Source organism: Eubalaena glacialis, chromosome 15 (assembly GCF_028564815.1).
Source record: "Eubalaena glacialis isolate mEubGla1 chromosome 15, mEubGla1.1.hap2.+ XY, whole genome shotgun sequence".
Classification (NCBI taxonomy): Eukaryota; Metazoa; Chordata; class Mammalia; order Artiodactyla; family Balaenidae; genus Eubalaena; species Eubalaena glacialis.
Genome location: NC_083730.1, coordinates 15,190,304 through 15,212,703, shown reverse-complemented (window position 1 = coordinate 15,212,703; position 22,400 = coordinate 15,190,304). Strand labels below are relative to the sequence as shown.

The window sequence follows — 22,400 nt, the reverse complement described above, 5'->3', positions numbered from 1 at the left end:
TAATAATGGTTATTTCTGGTTAATAGTAATACAATTTATTTTTCTTTTTTTTTTTGTATTTTCCACATTTTCTACAAGGAAGACTTATTTTTAGAAATAAAAACAACAGAGTGCAGCGGGGTGGCAAGGGAAGGTGGGAGAAGACCACACTGGGTTGCCGCCACTGCTGCCGCCATTGTGCCAGCTCCTCGGGTCTCAACGAGGCTGGGTGGCACCCCAGAATGGGAGACAAGCCAGTTTGGGAGCAGACTGGATCCAGCTTCAATCAACATTACTACCAGTTATTTGATAACGACAGAACCCAACCAGGCGCAAGTTATATTGACGCGACATGCCTTACTTGGGAAGGACAGCAATTCCAGGGGAAAGCTGCCACTGTGGAGAAATTGTCTAGCCTTCCGTTCCAGAAAATCCAGGACAGCATCACAGCACAGGACCATCAGCCCAGGCCAGATAGCTGCATCATCAGCATGGTTGTGGACCAGCTCAAGGCCGATGAAGACCCTGTCATGGGGTTCCACCAGATGTTCCCATTAAAGAACATCAATGATGCTTGGGTTTGCACCAATGACATGTTCAGGCTTGCCCTGCACAACTTCAGCTGACCTCCTCCCTCCTCCTCCCGATACTATTCACACTCCTCCAGATGCTCCAAATATCATACACAAATGAGCAGGGCCACGGTGGGAGTGGGCAGGTGCGCTGCTGCTACTGAGGCATTGCACATGATGTTTGAACGCTTAGACTGGTTGCATCTGACAGAAGAAGTTTGTGTTGTACCAGCCCACGCCTTGGAAAGACTTAAGTAATGCAAAAGGTTGTCTTTTTTTTTTTTTTTAAATCTACTGACAAGTTGCTCTAGTAACCCAAAGAAGTGAAGGAGAAAGCAGCTGCTGCACGGCCCAGATACTGATTTGTTCAGGTGTTTCATCGCCTCATGATACAATAAAACCATGAAAATTTTCTTAACAACAATGAAAGAAATAAAAATAACAAAAAAATGGTACATCATTAAAAGTTAATGGAAAAAAAAAAAGTTAATGGAATTTTACTTCTGGTGATGGCAGAGTAGCTGGTATTGGATGAAAACTCCTGCAGATAAAATCATAAACACTGGAGAAAATGAGAGAAAACAAGTGGTCAGAAGCAGCAAGAAACTGGAAGAGAGTTACCTTTAAAACCAAAAAATTCACTTGGTAACTTTGCATTTATTCAACTTTTCATGTGAGGGAAGTCCTCATTCTGCACAGTGTGGGATGTCTGGACCTTAGGCAGAAAGCATGGGTCTTACTGGCCTGGTTTTAGGACTGTCATACTACCTAGAATCTATTAAAGGAAACCCTGGAAAAGAGAGAGCCACAGTATGAGGAAGTCCAAAATTCTGCATTTAAAATCTGCCCAAAGCCTTGGTTGACCCCTGATCTACGAAGAGCTGAGACTCCTTAGTGTCTTACAGAAAGTGACAGATGGTTACAGCTTTTAGCTGCTGCCAACTGTAAGGAGCTAGCTTTTAGAGTTTGAGTCCAAGCAGATTAATTCCTGATAAAACAATTACAAACATTCTCCAGGGGAAGATAACATAATTTAGTCTCTAGAATGTTTCATACACAATTTTCTGTTTAAAAACAAAAATTCCTAGGTAAGCAAAACATAGAAAATTATGATTCATGCTGAAATGAGATATCAGCCATCAGGAACCAACTGAAATATACAGGGAGGTCAGAATATAAAGCAGCCGTTTTGTTATAAATACATTCAAGGATTCAGAGGAAAATACAGAGCAAAAAAATAGAGAATTTCATCAGAGAAATAAAAACCACAAAAAATGGAGACCCAGTAGTACAATATGTGAAATTTTAAAAATCAGTGGATGAGGACAGCCACATGCAAAAGAATGAAACTAGACCACTATCTTACACCATACATAAAAATTAACTCAAAATGGATTAAATACATGAATATAAGACCTGAAACCATAAAACTCCTGGAAGAAAACATAGGCAGTTAGCTCCTGGACATAGGTCTTGGCAATGATTTTTTGAATTTGATACCAAAAGCAAAGGCAACAAAAACAAAAACATATGGGACTACCACAAACTAGAAGTTTCTGCATAGCAAAAGAAACCATCAACAAAATGTAAAGGCAACTTACTGAATGGGAGAAAATATTTGCAAATCATATTTATGATAAGGGATTAATATCCAAAATACACAAAGAATTCATACAACTCAATAGCAAAAACAAACAATCCAATTAAAAAATGGGCAGAGCATCTGAATAGACATTTTTCCAAAGAAAACATACAGATGGCCAACAGGCACATGAAAAGATGCTCAACATCAATAATTATCAGGGAAATGCAAATCAAAATCACTATGAGATCTCACCTCACACTTGTTAGGATGGCTATTCTCAAAAAAGACAAGAAATAACAAGTGTTGGCAAGAAATAACAGGTGTTGGCAAGAACACTTGTGCATTGTTGGTGGGAATGTAAATTGGTGTAGGCACTACGAAAAACAGCACGGAGGTTCCTCAAAAAATTAAAAAATAGAACTACCATATGGTCTAGCAATTCCACATCTGGGTATTTATCTGAAAAAAACACAAACGTTAATTTAAAAAGATATATGCACACCTGTGTTCATCACAGCATTATTTACAATAGCCAAGATATGGAAGCAACCTAAGCACCCCTCAGTAGATGAACAGATAACCAAGATGTGGCATATATAAAAAATGGAATATTAGCCATTAAAAAGGAAATCTTGCCATCTGTGAAAACATGGATGGACCTTGAGGGTATTACACTAAATGAAATAAATCAGACAGAGGAAGACAAATACCATGTGATATTCGTTTATATATACAATCTAAAAAAAAAAAAAAAAAAGAACAAACAAAACAAAACTCATAGATACAGAGAACAGATTGGTGGTTGCCAGAAGGGAAGGGGATGGGGGTAGGAGAAATACGTAGGTCAAGAGGTACAACCTTCTAGTTATAAAATAAATAAGTCATGGGGATGTATGTAAGTATGGAAACTATAGTCAATACTATTGTATTGCTTATTTAAAAGTTGCCAAGAGAGTAAACCCTGAAAGTTCTCCTCACAAGAAAAAAAAATAAAATAAAATTGTATCTTTGTATGGTGACTGATGGTAACTAGACAGACTTACTGTGGGGATCCCTTCACAGTGTACACAAATACTGAATGATCATGTTGTACATCCGAAACTAATATTATGTTACATGCCAATTTTACCTCAGTAATAATAAATAAAATCAGTAGATGAGATAAGCAGAATATTGGATCTGGAAGACAAAGGATCAGTGAACCTGAAGACAGATCAGTAGAAACCATCTAATCTGAAAAGGAGAGAAAAAGGATAGATCCTCAACGACATGAGGAACAATACCAAGCAGTCTAACATATGAGTAATTGGAGTCACAGAAAGAGAGAAAAGAGAGAATGGGACAGAAAAATATTTGAGGAAATAGTGGCAGAAAAGTTCTCAAATTTGCTGAAACATAAACTTACAGTTTGAAGAAGACAAGCAAAGCACAAGCATTATGAATACAAAGAAAACCACACTCAAGCTTATCATAGTCAAACTGCAAGCAGCCAGGAAAAAAAAAGGATACACTACACACAGGGGAACAATGATATGAATGACAGATTTACTTCAGAAAGAACAAGGGGTACTGGTACATTCATCAAAACTTATTGAATTGTACATTTGAGAGGTGTGCATTTCATTCTATGTACATTTAACCTAAAACACTGTAAATAGATACTGAATTCCAGTTTGTAGGTTTGCTTTTTTTTTCACAGTGGTATGAGTTAGGAATTTAAAAACTGTATTCCATATACTCTAGTTTGAACAAAAGTGTAACTATATTGAGGATAATGAAAGCTAGGTTTCTCATTATCGGAGAAGGAGTTACAAATATGGAAAAAGGGACAACTAGAATGCATTCTGCAGTGCTGGACTGGAACTAGAGATATTTGTATAAACCTATAAATATATATATATACACACACACAAAGATAGAAATAAATACAAATCTATACATATGTATTATGTGTGCACACATATACATGTGTGTTTATATAGATATGGATGTCTATGTATCTGATATGTCTATATATGTGTGAGTGTGTGTGCACGTATACACCTACACACATATATTTCCTAGCTCTCTGATGAAGGGATTTAGAAGCAGTGATCCATCAGTAGCACTGAACATACCTAGCACCCAAATCTTGGTTTCTCGGGACCATTCTCCACTAGAAGAAAGCAGGGATATTTTTAAGAAAAGCCTAAACATCTTGCTGCACCATAAAGTAAGGAAGCGCTGAATGAATGCTGGAGGTATATTGAAAGAATACAGGCCAGTTTGAAAGGGATCCCACTGGACAAATTTTGGACAACTTGAATGTTAAAATAAATATTGATTGAAATGGCTTACATCCCTTTGAATAAAATAACAATTCATACCTTCATTTAGATATAAATAAATTAGAGTACATAAATAGATGGGGAAGTTCTTCCTTAGTGTAGAACCAATACATATACAAGGACGCTTAAACTAGTGGGTAAAAGTTTGAGAAACAGGATATTTGTATAGTCTCCAAGTAACTTCCTCTCCATTAATTGCTTATTAATTTCAAAGGGAAAATAGTAGAAAAACTTGGCAGACACCACCTTACCCTAGGGACAAACCACGATAGCATGTACCTCTGATATGATGCATTGAGATGATTACAGCACACTTCTGTGATAGTTCTACTAAAATGTATTACGCCAATCTCATTATGAAGAAACACTAGAGAAGCCCAAATAGGGGAACATTCTACAAAATAACTGTTTAAAATATCAACACCAAAAGACACAAATAAAAAGAAACTGTTCTAAACTAAAGGAGATGAGAGACATGAAAATTAAAGGAAATGCATAATCCTGCATTGAATTCTAGACCTGGGGGGAACAGAAAATATCTATAAAGGACATTACTGGGGCAGTTGATAAAATATGAATATGGAATATAGATTGTATTTTACCACTATTAAATTTTCTGACTTTGATCACTGTACTGGTTTTGTAAGAGAATGTCTTTGCTCCTAGGAAAAAACACATTTATAGGTAAATAGATACATCTCCAATTTACTCTCATATGGTTCAGAAAAAGATATGAACACATAAATATATGGATCAAATATATATGCAGCTAATCCTCATTATTCACAGAATCCAATTTTGTGAATCTGCCTACTCTTTATATTTATTTGTAACCCAAAAATCAATACGCACAGTACTTTACCAATCATTCATAGGCATGGGCAGAGCAGCAAAAAATTTGAGTCTCCTGACTTGCATGTTCCCGGTTGAGGCAGAACAAGGACACACTTGGCCTTCTTGTTTCAGCCCTCATGTTGTAAACACACGTCCTTTTCAAGGTCTATTTAGTGCCACTTTTTCTGCATTTTTGTGCTTTTTGGTGGTGATTTTGATGTTTAAAATGACCCCCAATTGCAGTGCAGAAGTGGCGTCTAGTGATCCTAAGTTCAAGAAGGCTATAATGTGCCTTACAGAGAAAATATGTGCATTACGTAATCTTCTTTCAGACATGAGTTATAGTGCTCTTGGTCAAAAGTTCAATGTTAATGAATCGACATTATTGGTTATATTGATTATACTGTTAATAAATCAATAAATATTTTAAGTAATAATATCTATTATATTTATATATTAAATAAGGTGTCTTTAAACAGAAACACACAAAACAAAGTTATGTATTGATCACTTGATTAAAAATGGTTGTGACCAGAGATTCAGAGGAATATAATCCTGTATTTCTTCTAAGAGCAAAGATTCAGTATTCACTAATTCAGTGTTCAAGAAAGATTTATAGAACATAACTACTACAAATAACAAGACTCCACTATAGGTCAATAAATGGTAGATACATATGTACATACACACATACATATAGATGTCTAGTCGACTATATAGATATGTAAACACACACACAGCAAACAGAACAAAAAGTAAACAATTGCTGCTGAATCTGGGGAAAAGGTATATAGGAATTCCTCTTACTATTCTTGCAACTTTTGTGCAAGTGAAAAATGGTATCAAAATAAAAAGTTGCTAAAATACATAATGGATAGCAAATTATCACAAGATGCTCTTGCTTACAAGAGACACAAATTGGTATCTTTCCCCTAGAAATCTGAAATCTTACAGGGATGCAGCCATCTGTGTAGTATTCTATGGACAACTAGAGGGAGAGAGAGATACTGGTTTAATAAAGTCCAGGCACTGGGATAAATAGTCCCATTCATGCAGTAAAGATGAAGTAACCAAAAGACACAAAAGAGAAACAATGATATTTTTAGGTAGCTATTGGAGCTTAGGACATATGCAGCCTGACCAAGGCACAGTAAGCAGCAGGGTAGAATATGACACTGGCCCTCAAGAAGCTATATTTTTGTTGGGGACCTACTAGAGAAAGGGAGATGCAGTCACAGGAAAAAGGTCCACATTCTCAGAAATGGGATTCTCTTTACAGTACACGTAAAGTTAGCTTTGCCCTATTGAAGTCAACTGGCTTAGACTGGAGAAGTTCTATTGTGCAGAAAGGGCTCTCTTCACTCGTTCCTCCTCCCATTCCTGGGTGGCAACCATTAAAGCACTGATCGCAAATAGGCTATGGATTTTATTTTCAATTAAAATATGTTCCTTATATTATGGAGTCATTAGTTCCTGACATTAGATTCTACCACTTGTTTCTAATATTAATGGATCTGGGCTCTTAGCGCTTTTAGCTATAATTTTAACATTAAGGCCCATATTTTTAAATATGGAATACCTATCCTTAAAAAAACTTACTTTTATAGTTACACTCACATATATATATATATATAGTTTCTATGATGTCAAACATCTGACTTAAAAAAAGAAACCTATTACTGCTATTGTTTTCAATGTTTTTATTCATTGTTTTCATTTTTATTATTTTAATTGATATAGCTCAGATAATCACATATTGATTTTCCCATCAAATTCTTGGAGAAAAAAATAAGAAAGTAAAATAATAAAAATTAATAAAGTAAGTCATTCAACTTATCTATTTAAATAAAAAAATAATTTTATTGAGACTACAGTGTTAATATAACTGAAGGAAAGACATAGACTTAGGACTTAATTCAACAAACGTTTATTGACACTTACTATGTACTGCAAGGTTCCTGTCTTCAAGGAGCTCACACAAGATACACACTTATACACACAATCACACATAGGTGACAGAGGTTGTAGTGAATATTGGGAAGAAAACTAATATTTATTGATCACCAAAAATATGCTTACCACTATGCTAGCTCATTCCATCTTTACAAAAACCTCCTGGTTCCATATTTTACTGATATGCTTTGAGGCTCAGAGAAGTTAAATCACCTGCTTATGGTAAGTGGCAGAGCTAAGATTCAAACTCCTATCTATTTCCAATGACTGTTTATGGCTTTGTTTTAATTTTTTTTTTAATATGCTATAAAAATACAGATGATGGAGTAACTAATTCTACTCAGGGCTTAAAGAAGGCTTTTGAAAAGAAGTGGCATGGAGGCTGTCTTTAAAAATTACTGTAATGATCAAGATCTTGGTAAGTTCAGCGGCTATGGTGATATCAGATATGTATTCCCAAGGTAGGATCAACTTGCCAGTGTGGATCTGGTAGACTATGGGTAATTCTGAGTTGATTCTGAGGTTTCTAGCTCCAGTGATATCATTTATTAAAGTAGGAACCACAAAATGAAAGCAGGTTTGTGGAGCAAGATAACTCACTGAAATGACTGATTCACAACCAATTATTATATCAAGACATTATTTTTACCCGACTTTAATGGTAAAGGAGAAGATAACTGGGCACAAGAGGAAAAGAAGGAAATTATGCTTTTGTAGGCTGAAGTATGTGTAAACCCTTGGGAATATCTGAAAACTCTATAATGAAATGTTTTATACCTAAAGGTGAAAAAAGTTTTTTTCAACAACACAATTGTTTAGCCAAAATCGTTTTAGTTTTTGTTTGTTCATTTTTTCCCACTGCATGTTGGTAAAACTGTCAGCAATTAATTAATGTCTTTTGAAGTTTCAGTCTTTACAAACTGCAAGAAAACATAGTGGGAAACATTTTGAGCCAAATAACATATTAATGTGCCCCTAGATTTCAAACTCATGATTGTCTAAAATGCCTGTAGTTGTCCCACTGGGGTGTTTAAATTTTTGTAGATGCTCTCAAAACAATCCCTTCTGATCCTGAGTTAATTGTCAGTCTTCTGAGGCTGGCTCTTGACAAGGATGGGAAAAGAGGCTTCCATCTGGGGTTATACACCAGAGTCTGTTAAGCTGGGATCCAGTGTGTTTAGAGGTGTCCTCCCACCTCCTGCTGTTCTGAAAGCCACCATTTGATTAGAGTGTAAGCAAGGGGGAGAAACTTTTTTAAAAATGGAAAATAAAACTTACTAAGGCAAAAATAATATAAAATTACTATTCTAAACCAGTCTAATATTTTATTCAAACTGTCATTCTTTAACCTAACAAGTAGTATGTAGGACAGGGGAAATACACTGATTTCCTCCTCCCCCCAAAAATAATCTTACATGGTTAGGTTGGGCTTCTAGAAGCCTCTACAGCTTCTTGAGGTAATAAATTCCATGGCTTTTCTGCCCACTATGTAAAGCAGTACTTTCTTGTCTTTCTTTAAAATTCACTCTTCTAGGTTTCAAGAGATGCCTCTTAGATTTAATATTCCAGGAACTATCAAAGCCTGAATTCACCTGACACTTGGACTTCAGTTATAGGATCATATGAACTTTTCAACCTACATCTGTTCAGGATTCACTCTTAATTATTTTGCTTTCAGGAATGACTTGACCATTTACCAGGTATGTGACCTTGGGCTAGCTGCAATAATTTCTCTTTATCTCAGTTCCTTCATCTTTAAATACATTTCAATAGTATCTATCTCAGAGGATTATTTTAAAAATTAAACCATTCAATGTGTAGAAAGACTTTAGAGTACTGCCTGATTTCTATGGTAAGCGTTCAACAATTCTTAAATATTATTTTCATCATATACACAGACAATGCCTAGATTTTAACTGAATCTGAACAATGAACAACCTGAGCACTGAACAATGCTATATTTATAGCACTTACCATTTACCACTCACTGTTTAAAGAATTTTACATATATTAAATCATTTGGTTCTGAAACTCTATAAGGAATATACTGCTATTGTCATCACCATTTTGTATATGAAGAAACTAAAGTTGAGGCAACTTAAATAAATTGCCCAACATCACACAGATAAAAGTGGCAGAGCTGGGATTATCCTAGAAGGTCTGCAGATAGATTATACACCCTTAACTATTATGTTATATTGTATCTCATAATGGTTGCTGGAAGATGTTAGATATTATTTAATTAGTCTTATTATAAATGTTGCTGCTTCTGTTGTTATTGACCCTCATCCTTTTAGAAAAATCCAGCTGAGGAGAACAACAGCTGAGAAAATGAAGTAGAGTGTATCTTTCAACAGCATCATGAGAATTGAGAAGGCAGGAAACCAGGTCTTCTCACTCAATAACATCACTGAAATTGGAAGGATTGGATATGGACAGGAAGTCGAACTAAGTTTGGCTCTGATTTTTAGTGAATGGATATTCACATGCTCAGTGGCAAAATAGTCCTGAGAATCCAAACTTCTCAATAAACTGCTCTGAACCCTCAGGTAAAACTATGGAGAAATCAGATGTGGGTGGAGGAGAAAATACAAAGGATAAACAGATCAGGGCAGCAGAGTGGTTGAATGGGAAACATCAACGGGGAAAAAAATGACACTTTTATGGACCCTCCCCCCCAAAAAATCTACACTATTTTAAGGTAGTGCATGAAAAGTACCATTTAAGTTGGATAAAGAGGTGGTATAGTACAGGGGTTGACAAACTATGGTCTGTAAGCCAAATATAGTATGACACCTATTTTTGTATAGTCCCAGGAGCCAAGAATGATCTTTACTTTTTTGAATTTTTTGAAAAAGACTGTAAGAATATATTTTGGAACACATGAAAAATATATAAAATGCAAATTTCAGTTTCCATAAATAACATTGTATTAGAACACAACCAACCCATTTGGTGATGTGTTGTCATGTCTGTTTTCTCACTACAACAGCAGAGTCGAATAATCCCCACAGACCAGATGGCCCACAGAATCTAAATGTTTCCTATCTGGCCCTTTACAGAAAAAGTTTGTCAACCTCTGGCATAGTGCAATGGAAATAACTTAGTTTCTGCCAAAAAATATTAATTAGTGTCACATGGATAAAAATTGCTGCATTTCTGTTGCCTTAGGTTTCCTCACCTGTAAAATGAGAGAGTTGGCATCAGTCACAGTGGTTGTCAGACTAACCCTCAGGAATGCTGGGGTTGGCTAGGAGGGGTCGCTGAAGGGCAAATGAAAGAAGCCAACAGGGAAGACCTTTGTCCTTCCTGCAATCCCCCTTCTACAACCAGAACCATGACTCTTGCATCTGATTTGTCTAAAGAACATTTCTGAAGAATGGACTGCAGTTCCCAAAATAAAAACCATATCTGACCACCACTGAAAGGGCCTCTATGACTGTGAGTAGGCCTCGTTCTGCCTTCCCGCTTTCCTATCTTGCCCCCACTCCCATGGTAGATGCACTCTCTGGATTTTTATTTGTCAAGGCCTGTCCTAGATCAGAGTAGGCAGGTTCACTTTCTCCACTGTAAAATCTACATGTTCATCAGTGAAAAATTTTAAGCCCTATCGTTCAAAGCTCTGGGTCTATACACTAATGATAGAACCTTGTTCCTTGAAAATACTGAAAATAAGCCCTTGTCCAGGTTACCCTTGGCTTTAAAATATCTAAATGCATCAGTAAGAAACAGTGGCTAGTTTCTTGGATAAAAGGAAAGAAAAGAAGAGGGGACTAAAAAACTGAATTAGCTGCTGAATTTCAATCCTTTTATGTAAAATATATATGCCACCTCAAAAGTGAAAGATTTCATCAACAAAATTAGATGGGGAAGAGAAATGTAGGCATGATACTGAATAGCAATTTCACCCTCCCCACTTTTTTGTAACTTTATATTGATCTTCTGACAGAACCATCAGATGACCGGTTGTTTGCTTCAATGCTATGATGATAGCCTTCCACAAATTCCATCTGTCTCCGGAGATTATTAAAGAATGGAGTGCCCTTTGGTTCTTTGTAGATGGGTATCATCTTCTTGGATGACAAAAAATTTGCAATACATTTTTTTCCCTCTTAGTGATTTTGCATTTAGGAACTCTATGTTATTTTTACAGAGTGATTTCCACTTCGAGATGGCAAAAATACAACTTTATGGTTCAAAGAGAAACGCTTAACATGGCTTATAAAAAATGTATAGAACTTCTCCAACATCAAATAACTCTTGGAATACTACAGCCTGGTAGGCTAAGTGTAAATGAAATGAAAACACACTCAAAACATACTTGAATTTAAAAATTAAAAGAGAAAAAGACTCCAGGCAAAATTTATCATGATCTTGATTGATAAGCCCAACTTATTTAAAAAGTTATTATAAATATTTTGCTAAACACACCATAACTAGGATTTCTTTAGAATTATCCCTTTGGAATTGTTCAGTGGGGGAAAAAAAGTGTGAATGTGGAGATAACACAATATTCTTGATGCCATGGTTTCAAATTGAAATAGTCTACTATGCTTCCTTTCTGATGCTCCCATGTGCTCTTGCTCTGAGCTGTTAAACACTGGCCATGACAGAAGCAGCTGCCTTGCACTGGGGTGTGAAATTATCCTTAAGTATATTTGGTGGAGGAGCTAAGTTTATTCACTGTCATCACAAAAGTAATTGCAAGAACAGTGTAGCAACTGAACAGACCTGGTGTTATCTGGACAAAATAAGAATTCTTGGTTTCACTCTTTGTAAATATATATTCTGCAATAGTATTTAAAATAAAGCTTTTTTATTAAAAAGTTTTATCAGAGATGTAGAGTATTAAAAGAATTTAGAATATACATTCAATTTCACCTCCTCTCTTACCCCATTTCCCTTCTCTTATCTCTGAAAATTGACTATGATGCTCCCACCTCACAGGGCTATCTGGAGATGTCTCTTTTAAGCATTCTTAGGAGAATGACATTACAATCATTAGGACTGTGGCATAATTTAAACGCAATGGAAGTCAGCAGCGCAGATATTAACAAATGGTTATGAAACTACTACCATCATAATTCCACCAAGTGGCAGAGTTCAGTGGTTCACTGATGATGCAACTGTGGGGTTGACCTGGAGTTCAATATGGAAATCAGAACAATGGATTAGCCCATTGAATGAAAATTATCCTTATCTACAAAGCAAAATAGCTACAGAGAAATAAACTGATTCCTTTCAGAGAGTTGCAAAGCCTTTTTTTCCCCCTTACTGAGAGTTTCCTCCCAATAGCATGCTTGAAAAGCATAAGTAGGAGGAAGCCAAGACTGAGAGAAAGACACCTTCATCCTGACCCAGTCTTAATTTCCTGGTTTTCTTTTCTTACCTACGATAATTATAACTGCCCCGGTCCTCTTGATTCTGAAGTGTTTAACCTGCTTTTATTTTGTGTTACATTTTTCTCTTGACATCTTTATTTAAATGTATGTAAATATATGCAAAGTGACTATCCCAAGGCTCAGTGCAGTGACTTGATGCTCCTGACACCCCTACGTACACAGCACCACAGCTCCGAGTTAGAAACATTATTAGTCCCATTTTGGAGGAAAGAGGTCCTGCAAGGTTAAACAACTGCTTAAGTGGCCTGACCGGTGTTGAAACCAGGTCTGACTTCAAAGCCTGTACTACTGGTTCTCCTAAAACAGAATGTTACGCAAACCCTGAGGCTATACTGAGAGACTTCCAAGTTTTCCACGCTATTTTTAAATGTTTTATAATACAGATGTGGTAGAAAACTTGTATTCTCCCTACACACCTGATAAATTTATGTATGTTTGAATTTTGATGATTATCTTAAAAGTTAATATGAGCATATTGGTATGTTGTGCATCACTTGGATGAAAAGCTAAAATGAAGTGTTGTCACAGTTTTAAGGTCCATGTCTACATTCCAATCTTCCCCCTTTACAGCTCATTCTCCATGGAGTAGACAGATTCTTTGTCAAATAATGTAAGTCCCCTAAACAAAATCTTCCAATGATTTCCTACTGCCATTCAAAGAAAATCTAAACTCTTTACCTCACTTTATGAGAACACATGATCTACTTCTCCAGTCTGGTCTTTTACTTCTTCCACCCCCCACTGGGCCCCCACTCCTGGAGGGCAGGTTCCTCACATGGATTTTTTTCTCCCATATTTATAACAGTGCCTCAAAGAAGAAAAAGAAAGAAGAGGCACTCACAAAACAAATACAAATACTTTTGAATAAATGGATGCTTACTTTGGCACTAGATAATACTATTCTAATTGTTGAGAGATTAGGGAAAGAAAAAAAAACAGGCAGACCTAATAAGTAAACGATGTAATAAATGAAGGAAAGGCCAAATCATGGCATGTTACACTGGCTGAATGAGTATTTCTCAGAAGTTAAAATTAAAAAGGTAGAAAATGTGGGTCTCCCCACACACTCACAGTGGTATGAGATATGCTGAAGAAAGATCCTGCCATAGTTACAATGCAAGTATTGCTTTAATTTCCTCAAAATAGCATCACTAGCCGCGTTAAGGTTGCTTATTTGAACTTCTTTTTATACTTTTGTTTGAATTCAACTCAATTCAAATTATATTAAAATATAATTTTATATTATTATGTACATTTATGCTTATTTACAGAATTTATTATGCAATTGTATATATTTATATTTTTAATATTATATATAAATACAAATTATAGATTTATAGCATAATGAGCTTCCACCCAGTTTCTTTCAATACAAACTAGCATTATTATACGAATAACTTAAATGGATTCATACATTTCTTAAGTCTGGAAAACACTACTTTATTCTATGCTGTCTCCTACTTCACGCCTCTAAAATATCCTTTGAAGTCGATCAGATTTTAGTTAAATATCAAATATAAATTGTGATTAAAATACATCCTATAAATTATTGAGGACTATTGTGTCTCTCAAAGACTTAAGCATATCATCCTACAAGTGATTTGTAATAAACACCCCAGGAATGAGAGAGTTTGCACAATGGATTAAATCAGTGGTTCTCAAAGGGTGTTCACAAGACTAGCATCAGCAACTCCCGGGAACTTATCAGAAATGCACATTCTTTGGCTCCATCCCAGCCCTACCACACCCCGAAATCTAAGAGTGAGACCCAGCTAGCTGTGTCCTAACAACCCTCTCCCAACCCCAGTTGATACTATGACCCCTAACTCTGAAGTCACTGGAGGAGATAATGACTCAGAGAATACTAAGAATTTAGCCAAATAATACAGAAATAGCTTCCTTTACAGCGGGTGTTTTACTTTAATTTAAAAAAAAAAATGTGTTTCCCTTTGATGTGCATCGTGTCTTTCCAGCTGTCTTTCTTTCTTTCATTTTTTTTTCTTCTTCTTCTTTTCTTTAGGCTACAAATGTCAATGCCAGTCAAGCAGTTAAAATACCTTTTGGATAAACAGGCTGTGTTTACAAGATTCCAAATCAAGCAATTAACTTGATCATCTAATTCAATTAAACATGAAAGTGAAAAGTGAAGTCATTCATTCCCCCTGTTTGCCTCTGCCTGCAGCGTGAGGCGAGGGTAAGCCTGACACATAATTCCATATCAGGTAGTTCCAATCTGCAAAGCCATCTCTGAAATGAGGTCTAAGAAGTGGCCCAGAAGCCACTGTGTGGCTTCGCAATCTGCATTTGAGTCTCATACTCTAGCCACCACACTGCCATCACTGTTACTGGTCATGCCCTCTAGAGCTCCAAAGTCTGTAGTTCTCATAGAACAGGCATCATTGAAGCCAGGAAGCATCCAAAGGGCATGAGTTGCATTCAAGTTGCAAATTCATTTATCTTGAATTAGTCTGTGGGAGAAATGGAAATGCAGTTTCCTCAAGAAAGATCAGAAAAAGGCCAGTTATCCTTCTTAAAAATACCATTTAAAATAATAAATTGTTTCCCCACAAACACATTTCCTCATTGGCCCCTGAGTGAGTTCCTGTATTGTTTAAAACAACAACGGAGAGTCTCTTCTCTAAAGAAAGACACCACGTGACCCCACAAGCACTCCAGGAGAACAAAATAACCCCAAGCGTTCATCTCAGAGGCTGGGTCCTTCAGCAGCAGGGAGCCTGGCACCGAAGAACACTTTTCACACCAGGTCCCCCGACAAAATTATCAGCTGGGAGAGAAAAGTCGCTCCTGTAGAGCCCAGAGTCACAACACAGCTAGGACTCCAAATCAGCCTCTCCAAGGAAGCTGCTTTTGTTGGGAAGTCATTGCAGAAGGGGGAGGAAATTGAAGAGAAGAAAAGAAAATTAGATCCGAAGGAAAATGCACCCTGTCTTTGAGAGACATGCTCACCTTGTGTGATATACGTCCCTTTGCTTGGATATAACCTGTTTAACTATAAAAAGCCCCATGTCCTCTAATTCCAAGGATAATTTATGAATACGAATACTGAAAAGCAGCCCTCTGACTCATCTTTTCTGAGATGGCAGCAGTTGGAAGACTCAGTGCTTATTTGTTGAAACTGTGGTTAATGTGCGTATCTGTGCTCGGATCACTCTTTCCTTTTTCCAGGTCTAGGACAGGTTATTCAGGAACCATAAATTCATTTCAGGATTCATGAATTCAAAACCCATTATAAGTTCAAAAGGTTTTCTTTGAACCAAAATCTATAACAGGTTCAATAATGGTAGGAAACCTATATTCTTTTCTAAGGAAAAAGAGTTGTAATAAACAAGATAATTGCTGGCTGTGTTTGTAGGGGGTAAGATACAGTTCAAGTCTGCCATACGAGAAACAAAAACAAAAAAGCCAACCATGGCCTTGCCTTGTGCGGGTGCTTTGACTCTTAAAGAGTCAAAATATTTAACACAAACTTTCAAAAATAATCTGATAATTCTGCCTTTTTATGGTTTAAATGTAAAGTCAGGAAAGAATGTTTTCTAAGAACCCTAAAAGCTGAAAACCTGTTTTTGGTAATTATTTTAAGGTGATCAACTCAGAGCCCTCCTCCAAAAGTAAGAGCAGCATCATTCACAGCATGACTCATAGGAAAAAGCATAGGTTTGGGGCACAGGTAGTTCAGAATTTAAATCCAAACTCATAACTGCTTTGTTGTATGTGTTTGGGTAAGCAACAATATATTTCAAGCTCTATCTGACTGATTCAACTGACATTTATTTACTTGGTGCTTACTATGTGCCATTTCTAGGTTTCTTAGCCAACAGAAAAGAGCAGCAAGGAGGCCAGTATATTGGAGGTGAATGAGTGAGGGGAGAAGCGATCAGAGAGCTAAGGCAGGGCCAGGCCATGTAGTAGCCTGAAGCCATCACAGTCTTCAGCTTTTATGCTTTCTAAGAGAAGAGCCCTTGGAGGGATTCCATCAAAGGAGAGAGATGATGCTCTGCTGTATGTTTCTCCAGGACTGCTCTGCAGAGGGTCAGGAAAACCAGTTAGGAGGCTGTTGCCATCACCTGGGTGAGTGATAATGTTGTCATGAACAAGGGCAAGTGGTCACTGGATATACTTTGAAGATAGAGCCAGTATAATTTGCTGATGGATTCAATAATGAGTATGAGAGAAAAAGAGAAGGCAAAGATAACTCCAAGATTTTTGGCCTGAGTAAGTGGAAAAATAAGGTAGTCATTAACTGATACTGTGGAAGGAGCAGGTTAGGGTCAGAAAAAAAAGGTGAAATAGCAAAAGTCCAGCTTTGATAGATTAAATTTAAGATGTCTGTTAGATGTCCAAGTGGATATGGTACCTAAAGACACAGGAAAGAGATGACTAAGGACTAAGTCTAGAGCAACTCCATCATTAGAGATCAGGATAAGGAGAAAATAGAAAAAAAAAAAAAAAAAAGAAGACAGGGAAGGAACAACTGAAGAATATGAGAAAAATTAGGAGAGTGTAATTTTGGGGAAGTCCAATGAAAAAAAAAGTTTCAAGAAGAGAGTAATGCACTGTGCTAAATGCTTCTGAGATCAAGTCAGATAGAGACTGAGATTCCATCATTGGATTTAGCTATGTGAAGACCATCCAACAGTGATCTTCAAGGATCAACTTTTGATAAGAGTGATTTCAATGAGGTGGTAGAATGATGGCCTGATTGGAATGGTTTCAAGAAAGAAGGAGAAGAGAGAAACTGGAGTCAGCAAGTGTAGAAATCCCATTCAAGGAGTTTTGCCATAAAAGAAAAGAATGAAATGGGGTAAGGAGCAAAAGAGGAAAGTGGAGTTGAGGGAGGATTTAAAATTTTTTTAAGATTGGAGAGATAATTATATGTTACAGGCTGGTGGAAGTTATTCAACAGAGAGGGGAAGAATTACTGCTGCAGGAGAAAGAAATGAGAATTGCCGGAGGGATATCTAAGAGTAGATAAGGGAGGATGATATTTAGTACACAAGAAGAAGGGCAAGGCTTAGCTGGGACCACGACCAGTTATCTCATAGGACTGGCAAAAAAAGTAGAGTGTATATACATTGTTACAGAGTGAAAATGAGAGGAAACAGGACAAGATATGAATATAATCATCCAGCAGAGTTAAGAATGAATGAAGTAAGGAAATACAGCATAATACTGCCAGATAGCATTCAGGGCCCACCAAGGTAGTTGGTTATGAACATGGTGTGTGATTTTCTCCAGCAATGCTTGACTCCTTGTGTGCTAGAACAAAATAGGGGAAGAGTTAGGGTTAGCCAAGGGAGTTGACCAAACAGGTGCCAACAAGGTGAGGGTAGGGCAAGGGAGATAAGAGTGTATGCAAGAGAGTGATTACAATGATTGAGGATAGGATTTAAGCTAGGTAAAGCAGGACAGGAAGACATGAGGTAGGTGAAGGATTGTGAAAAAGGGGGTAGGATCGACGGATTGAAGACAGGAGTAGATGCATTAAGGAGGGATAATGTATAGATATGAGATTCAATTCTGCATGTTTTTAGGGAGAACAAACACGTGGTCTGGGAATGTCAATGGGAATCAAGGAGAACACCTACCTCACCTTCATATCTACCGGGGTGTGGTATTTGGGAAAGAAACAGCTACCCCTTGAGAGGACTTCATGGTAAAGCACAGGGAAGAGCCAAGTTTCCATTAAAATAGGAAGGTGAAGGAAACAATCAGAGCAGACACTGAGATACTGGAGATTTTCAGAAGGCAATTATGAAAGGGGTTCAGAAGGTAAAGATAGATGGGATACGGGGTCCAGGAAGTTGGTGCACAGAGTCATGTGGATATTAGATAATGGGATGAGAAATGACCTTAGGCGCCTGGGCTTCAGTGAATGTGAACCAGCCATAATGAGATCTGTCCACCTGGTTCCCAGCCCTTCCCTCTGCCTGCGGAGGATGTAAGTCTCGGGAAACACGGGAGGGAGAGGAATATTGCCAAGAGCAGGCAGGGGCCTGCCTGATTCTAAAGAGGTGATTTTTACCCCTAATGGGGATTTGATATGCTAATTACAAACTTAGTTCTTAGTTACTGTCTGCACTTGCATGTAATAAAACACCATTTATTAAAACTATCCTAAAAATCAAATTTGCCTGTACTATGTGAACTACCATTAGTTTAAACTATTTTTGGCTCCAATTAGTTTAGATATACCTCTTTCACAAAAAGAATATTCCATTTATTACATAATCCTTTACCCCTATACCTTGCATTTTATGAATTTATTCTTTTCATAGCGTGGTCAAAATTATCTACTTGATTGACTATTAGCAGTTTATTAAAGGGAGACATAAGTGTATTCAGCAAAAGGTTTATGCCACGTTGGCCAAAAGGATGACGTTTCCTTTGGTTTCTTCACATCTCATTTTTGATGCTCTTTCTCACTCACTTCCTGGCCCCCTGGTGTCCCATGCTCACCCTTTGCTGTCTATTCCTGCGGTTCCCTCCCTCCTGCCTGTTCAGTCCCCCAGACTCTCTTGCTCCTCAATAGAATAATCTCAGTTAGGTGTTAGGAGGAATTATTCACATTAGAGTAATGTGACTACACTAAGCAATGATTGATTTGAAGGTAAAAATGGGTACTTTTACAAAAAGAGAGAAAGATAGCTTGTTAACTCAAATACACTTTTACTAGATAAAAATATGTGCCTTTAATTGAGGAGGCTGCGAGGAAGGGTGGTTTACTAGTGGCTTTCATCTGCTCTTAACTAGAACCGTTTCTGTTTTCATAACCCACCCTCATGTGTCCATCACAGCACACACACGTACCACACAAATACGAGTCATGACACGCCAACAAACACCCCAAATCAGGAGTTATGATAGGCCATTCCACTTCTAAAATACTGTTTCCTGTACTAAAACAACCATCCACTGTTCGTTTTTCTTTTTCACAGCTGCTTTTTATTAGTGGGAAGAACACTTTTTTTTTTTTTAAGAAAGTGCCATCAAACATTTGGTCATATTAATCTCCCATCTGTAAAACACACTTTACTTGGATTATCAGCAGGGTATGTGTCCTCTCTGAATTTGTTTTCTGGGGAATAGGAATTTATTCAAGTAAATTAATTTGCAAACAGACACAGCTATTGCTGGATGAATGGATTTTCTCTTGGCACTTTGAGGTGTAGCTCTGCGGGTATCTGGGCTATTGGCACTGGTTGAAGTCCTTAGCTTGTCTGCCAGACCCATTCCTATAATGCTGTGAGAAAAATATACGTGACAGTTCTGCAGCTCAGAACACAGCTTGGCCATCTAGCTTCCAGCTCTACTGTAGAGTATTTAAGTGGATTCTAGTAAACTCGTAGATGAGACCACGCAGTTGCTTTTCTTTTTTCTTTTTTTGCTTGTGAATGTAACATTTTCACTATTTCCATTCTTTGCTTTAAATTTTCTGAGGGTTCTATCACATGAAAATAAAACCTCTAGAGGTTCAGCAATACACAACGACCCACTTAGAGCTGGCCAATTCTGGAAATTCTTCAAACTAGAGAGATTCAGAAAATACTTCACTATCATATCCTATTGTTCTGAATACAATAAAGCAGTGTCAGCAGATAGGCTTCTCCCAGGCAAGCAAATGGCTAGGTAGGACCATGATCTATCAGTTTAAAAAATGAATATAAGGCTTAATGGCAGTAATTTGCCTTGTTTTGTTTGTTTTTAATTGTATCCTTAGTGCTTAATGTAGAAACAAAATTCAACCAAAGGGAACTGTGGTAATATTAACAAATGCATATTCATCAATCTGGATAGAGAAATCTGGTAGAAAATGAGATGTCCCAGAAAGTCTCCCACTATGAAGGTGTAAAATTCTCTTTCGCAAAGTTTTCCATGCAGTCCATAGTATAATGATTCCTTGAGCATCGACTATCCCAGAAGACTCAGATATGGCATAACATCAATCATGGTGAGTCTATGTAGAGATGTGACGATAAAGACCCAGTAAGAACAGTCCTCAATTTACACAATAAAGACTGAAAATAAGGAATTATGGTGCCTATTTTCTGAAACTGATTTCACAAGCATTCCTTTTTTGTATTTGGCCTTAGGTCCTTAACTGCTCTGGGTCTCAGTTTCACCATCTGTAGGAAAAGGTTAGAAACAAATGAACTTGATGTTCTAATTTTATGTTCAGAGCTCGTCTCTAATATTTAATTTTTATTTTAACCCTTTGTGAGATGTTCTCTTAAAAACCCTAAATTAAAATGTAAACATGAGAGCCGATCCACCAACTGTTTTATTTTCCCAAAGTAAATGTACATGTGTCTCAATCGAACATCAAAGGCCTACGAAAAGTATATTTTACCAAAAGAATGCTATTTCAGTGGGTCTTTCATAGTTCAGGAAGAGGTCATCTCTATGCAAAGAGTTCCGGTGGGGAAGAAAAGAGACAGACACACCTGAGTAATCAGAATAAGTGGAAAGAACATGACAGCCAAGTTGAATACAGAAAGGCCCACTCACAGCAGAAGGCAAATTTGCTTTCTCCATTAGCTGAAAAACCTGTTAGAGAGTTAGAGATTTTTCAGGCAGGAGGGAAAAGAGTCAGAAGGAAAGGAAATCGTTTTTCCTGGTTTTCCATCTGCCGGACTCCTGTTCACAGGGAAGAAAAATCATTATTCGGAGGAGAATGCTAGGCTCTAAATAGAAGTAGCATTGACTCTGCTCTTGCCCTTTCCCTATGTGTAATTTTCCTGTACTGTTTAAGAATATGTGTATTCTTGCCTCTTTTTATAGCTTATAAAAAAAGAAAAAACTCCAGGGAACTTATAATTAGAACTGGGCTGCTAGTTTGCCTATCACGAGGCCAAGTCTCAGGTGCCTATAAAATAGCTGAGTGGCAGGGATGACCATTCACTATTCCCTTCTTCCTAGTTGATGCCAACATAATATATTTCAAATGGCCCCTCGTGGGGGAAAAGAAGCTGAAGGAGGGTGTAAATCAATACGACCAGCAACTCTTTAATAGTCAGAGCTTCTGCAACACTTAATGTCCCCATCCTCATGGGAGAGCAGCTATTCAGACTCTTGTTAAAGGAAAAGCTACAATACTCTCCAGTCAATAATCAGATGATTTGTCTGTGTTTACCCTGGTCATGTTATATTTCTTCCCCAATTACGAGTTATTCTTAGGATTCTAAATGAGTATTCTTTAATTATTAATTTTTTTAAATGGCAATTTTTTTGTTAGCCTATAAACTATGTGTGGGGTGTGTGCATAAGTTAATCTACCAACTTTTATTTTATTTAAAAAAAAAAAACTTCATTTGCGTTTTCTTGCCTTAAGTCTTAAACACACTTTGTAAAATGGCTGTTCAAGTTGACCTTGTATAATGTGTACATATCCAGAAAAAAATAAGCCTTGATAAGATGTTGTATATGTACGTTACCTGTTTTTTTCCCATTTTGAGCAGCAGACTGTTGACTGTAAGGGGCAGGTAAACTCTATACCTATGCTGTCCAGTTCAGTAGCCACTAGCCAAATGAGACTATTTTGATTTAAATTAATAAAAATCAAATCAAATAAAAAATTTAGTTCTACAGTTGTTCTAGTTACATTTTAATTATTCAGGAGCCACATGTGGTTACTGGCTATCATACTGCACAGCACAGATATAGAAAGTTTCCATCACTGTAGAAAGTTGTATTGAACAGTGCTGGTCTGCACAATTTGAGTTCCTATGTA

General features: G+C 37.0%; 1 protein-coding gene across 1 annotated transcript; it reads left to right on the top strand.

The window, feature by feature from the left end:
• Positions 1-221: 221 nt before the first annotated feature.
• Positions 222-608, top strand: LOC133075832 (nuclear transport factor 2-like). Its single transcript, XM_061170228.1, has one exon. It carries the CDS (start codon positions 222-224, stop codon positions 603-605), a length of 384 nt encoding a protein of 127 aa, XP_061026211.1. The 3' UTR covers positions 606-608.
• Positions 609-22,400: the final 21,792 nt, after the last annotated feature.

What these genes read in the sequence shown, in the direction of transcription:
- LOC133075832 (XM_061170228.1), top strand. Translation starts at nt 222, where the DNA reads ATGGGAGACAAGCCAGTTTGGGAGCAGACTGGATCCAGCTTCAATCAA.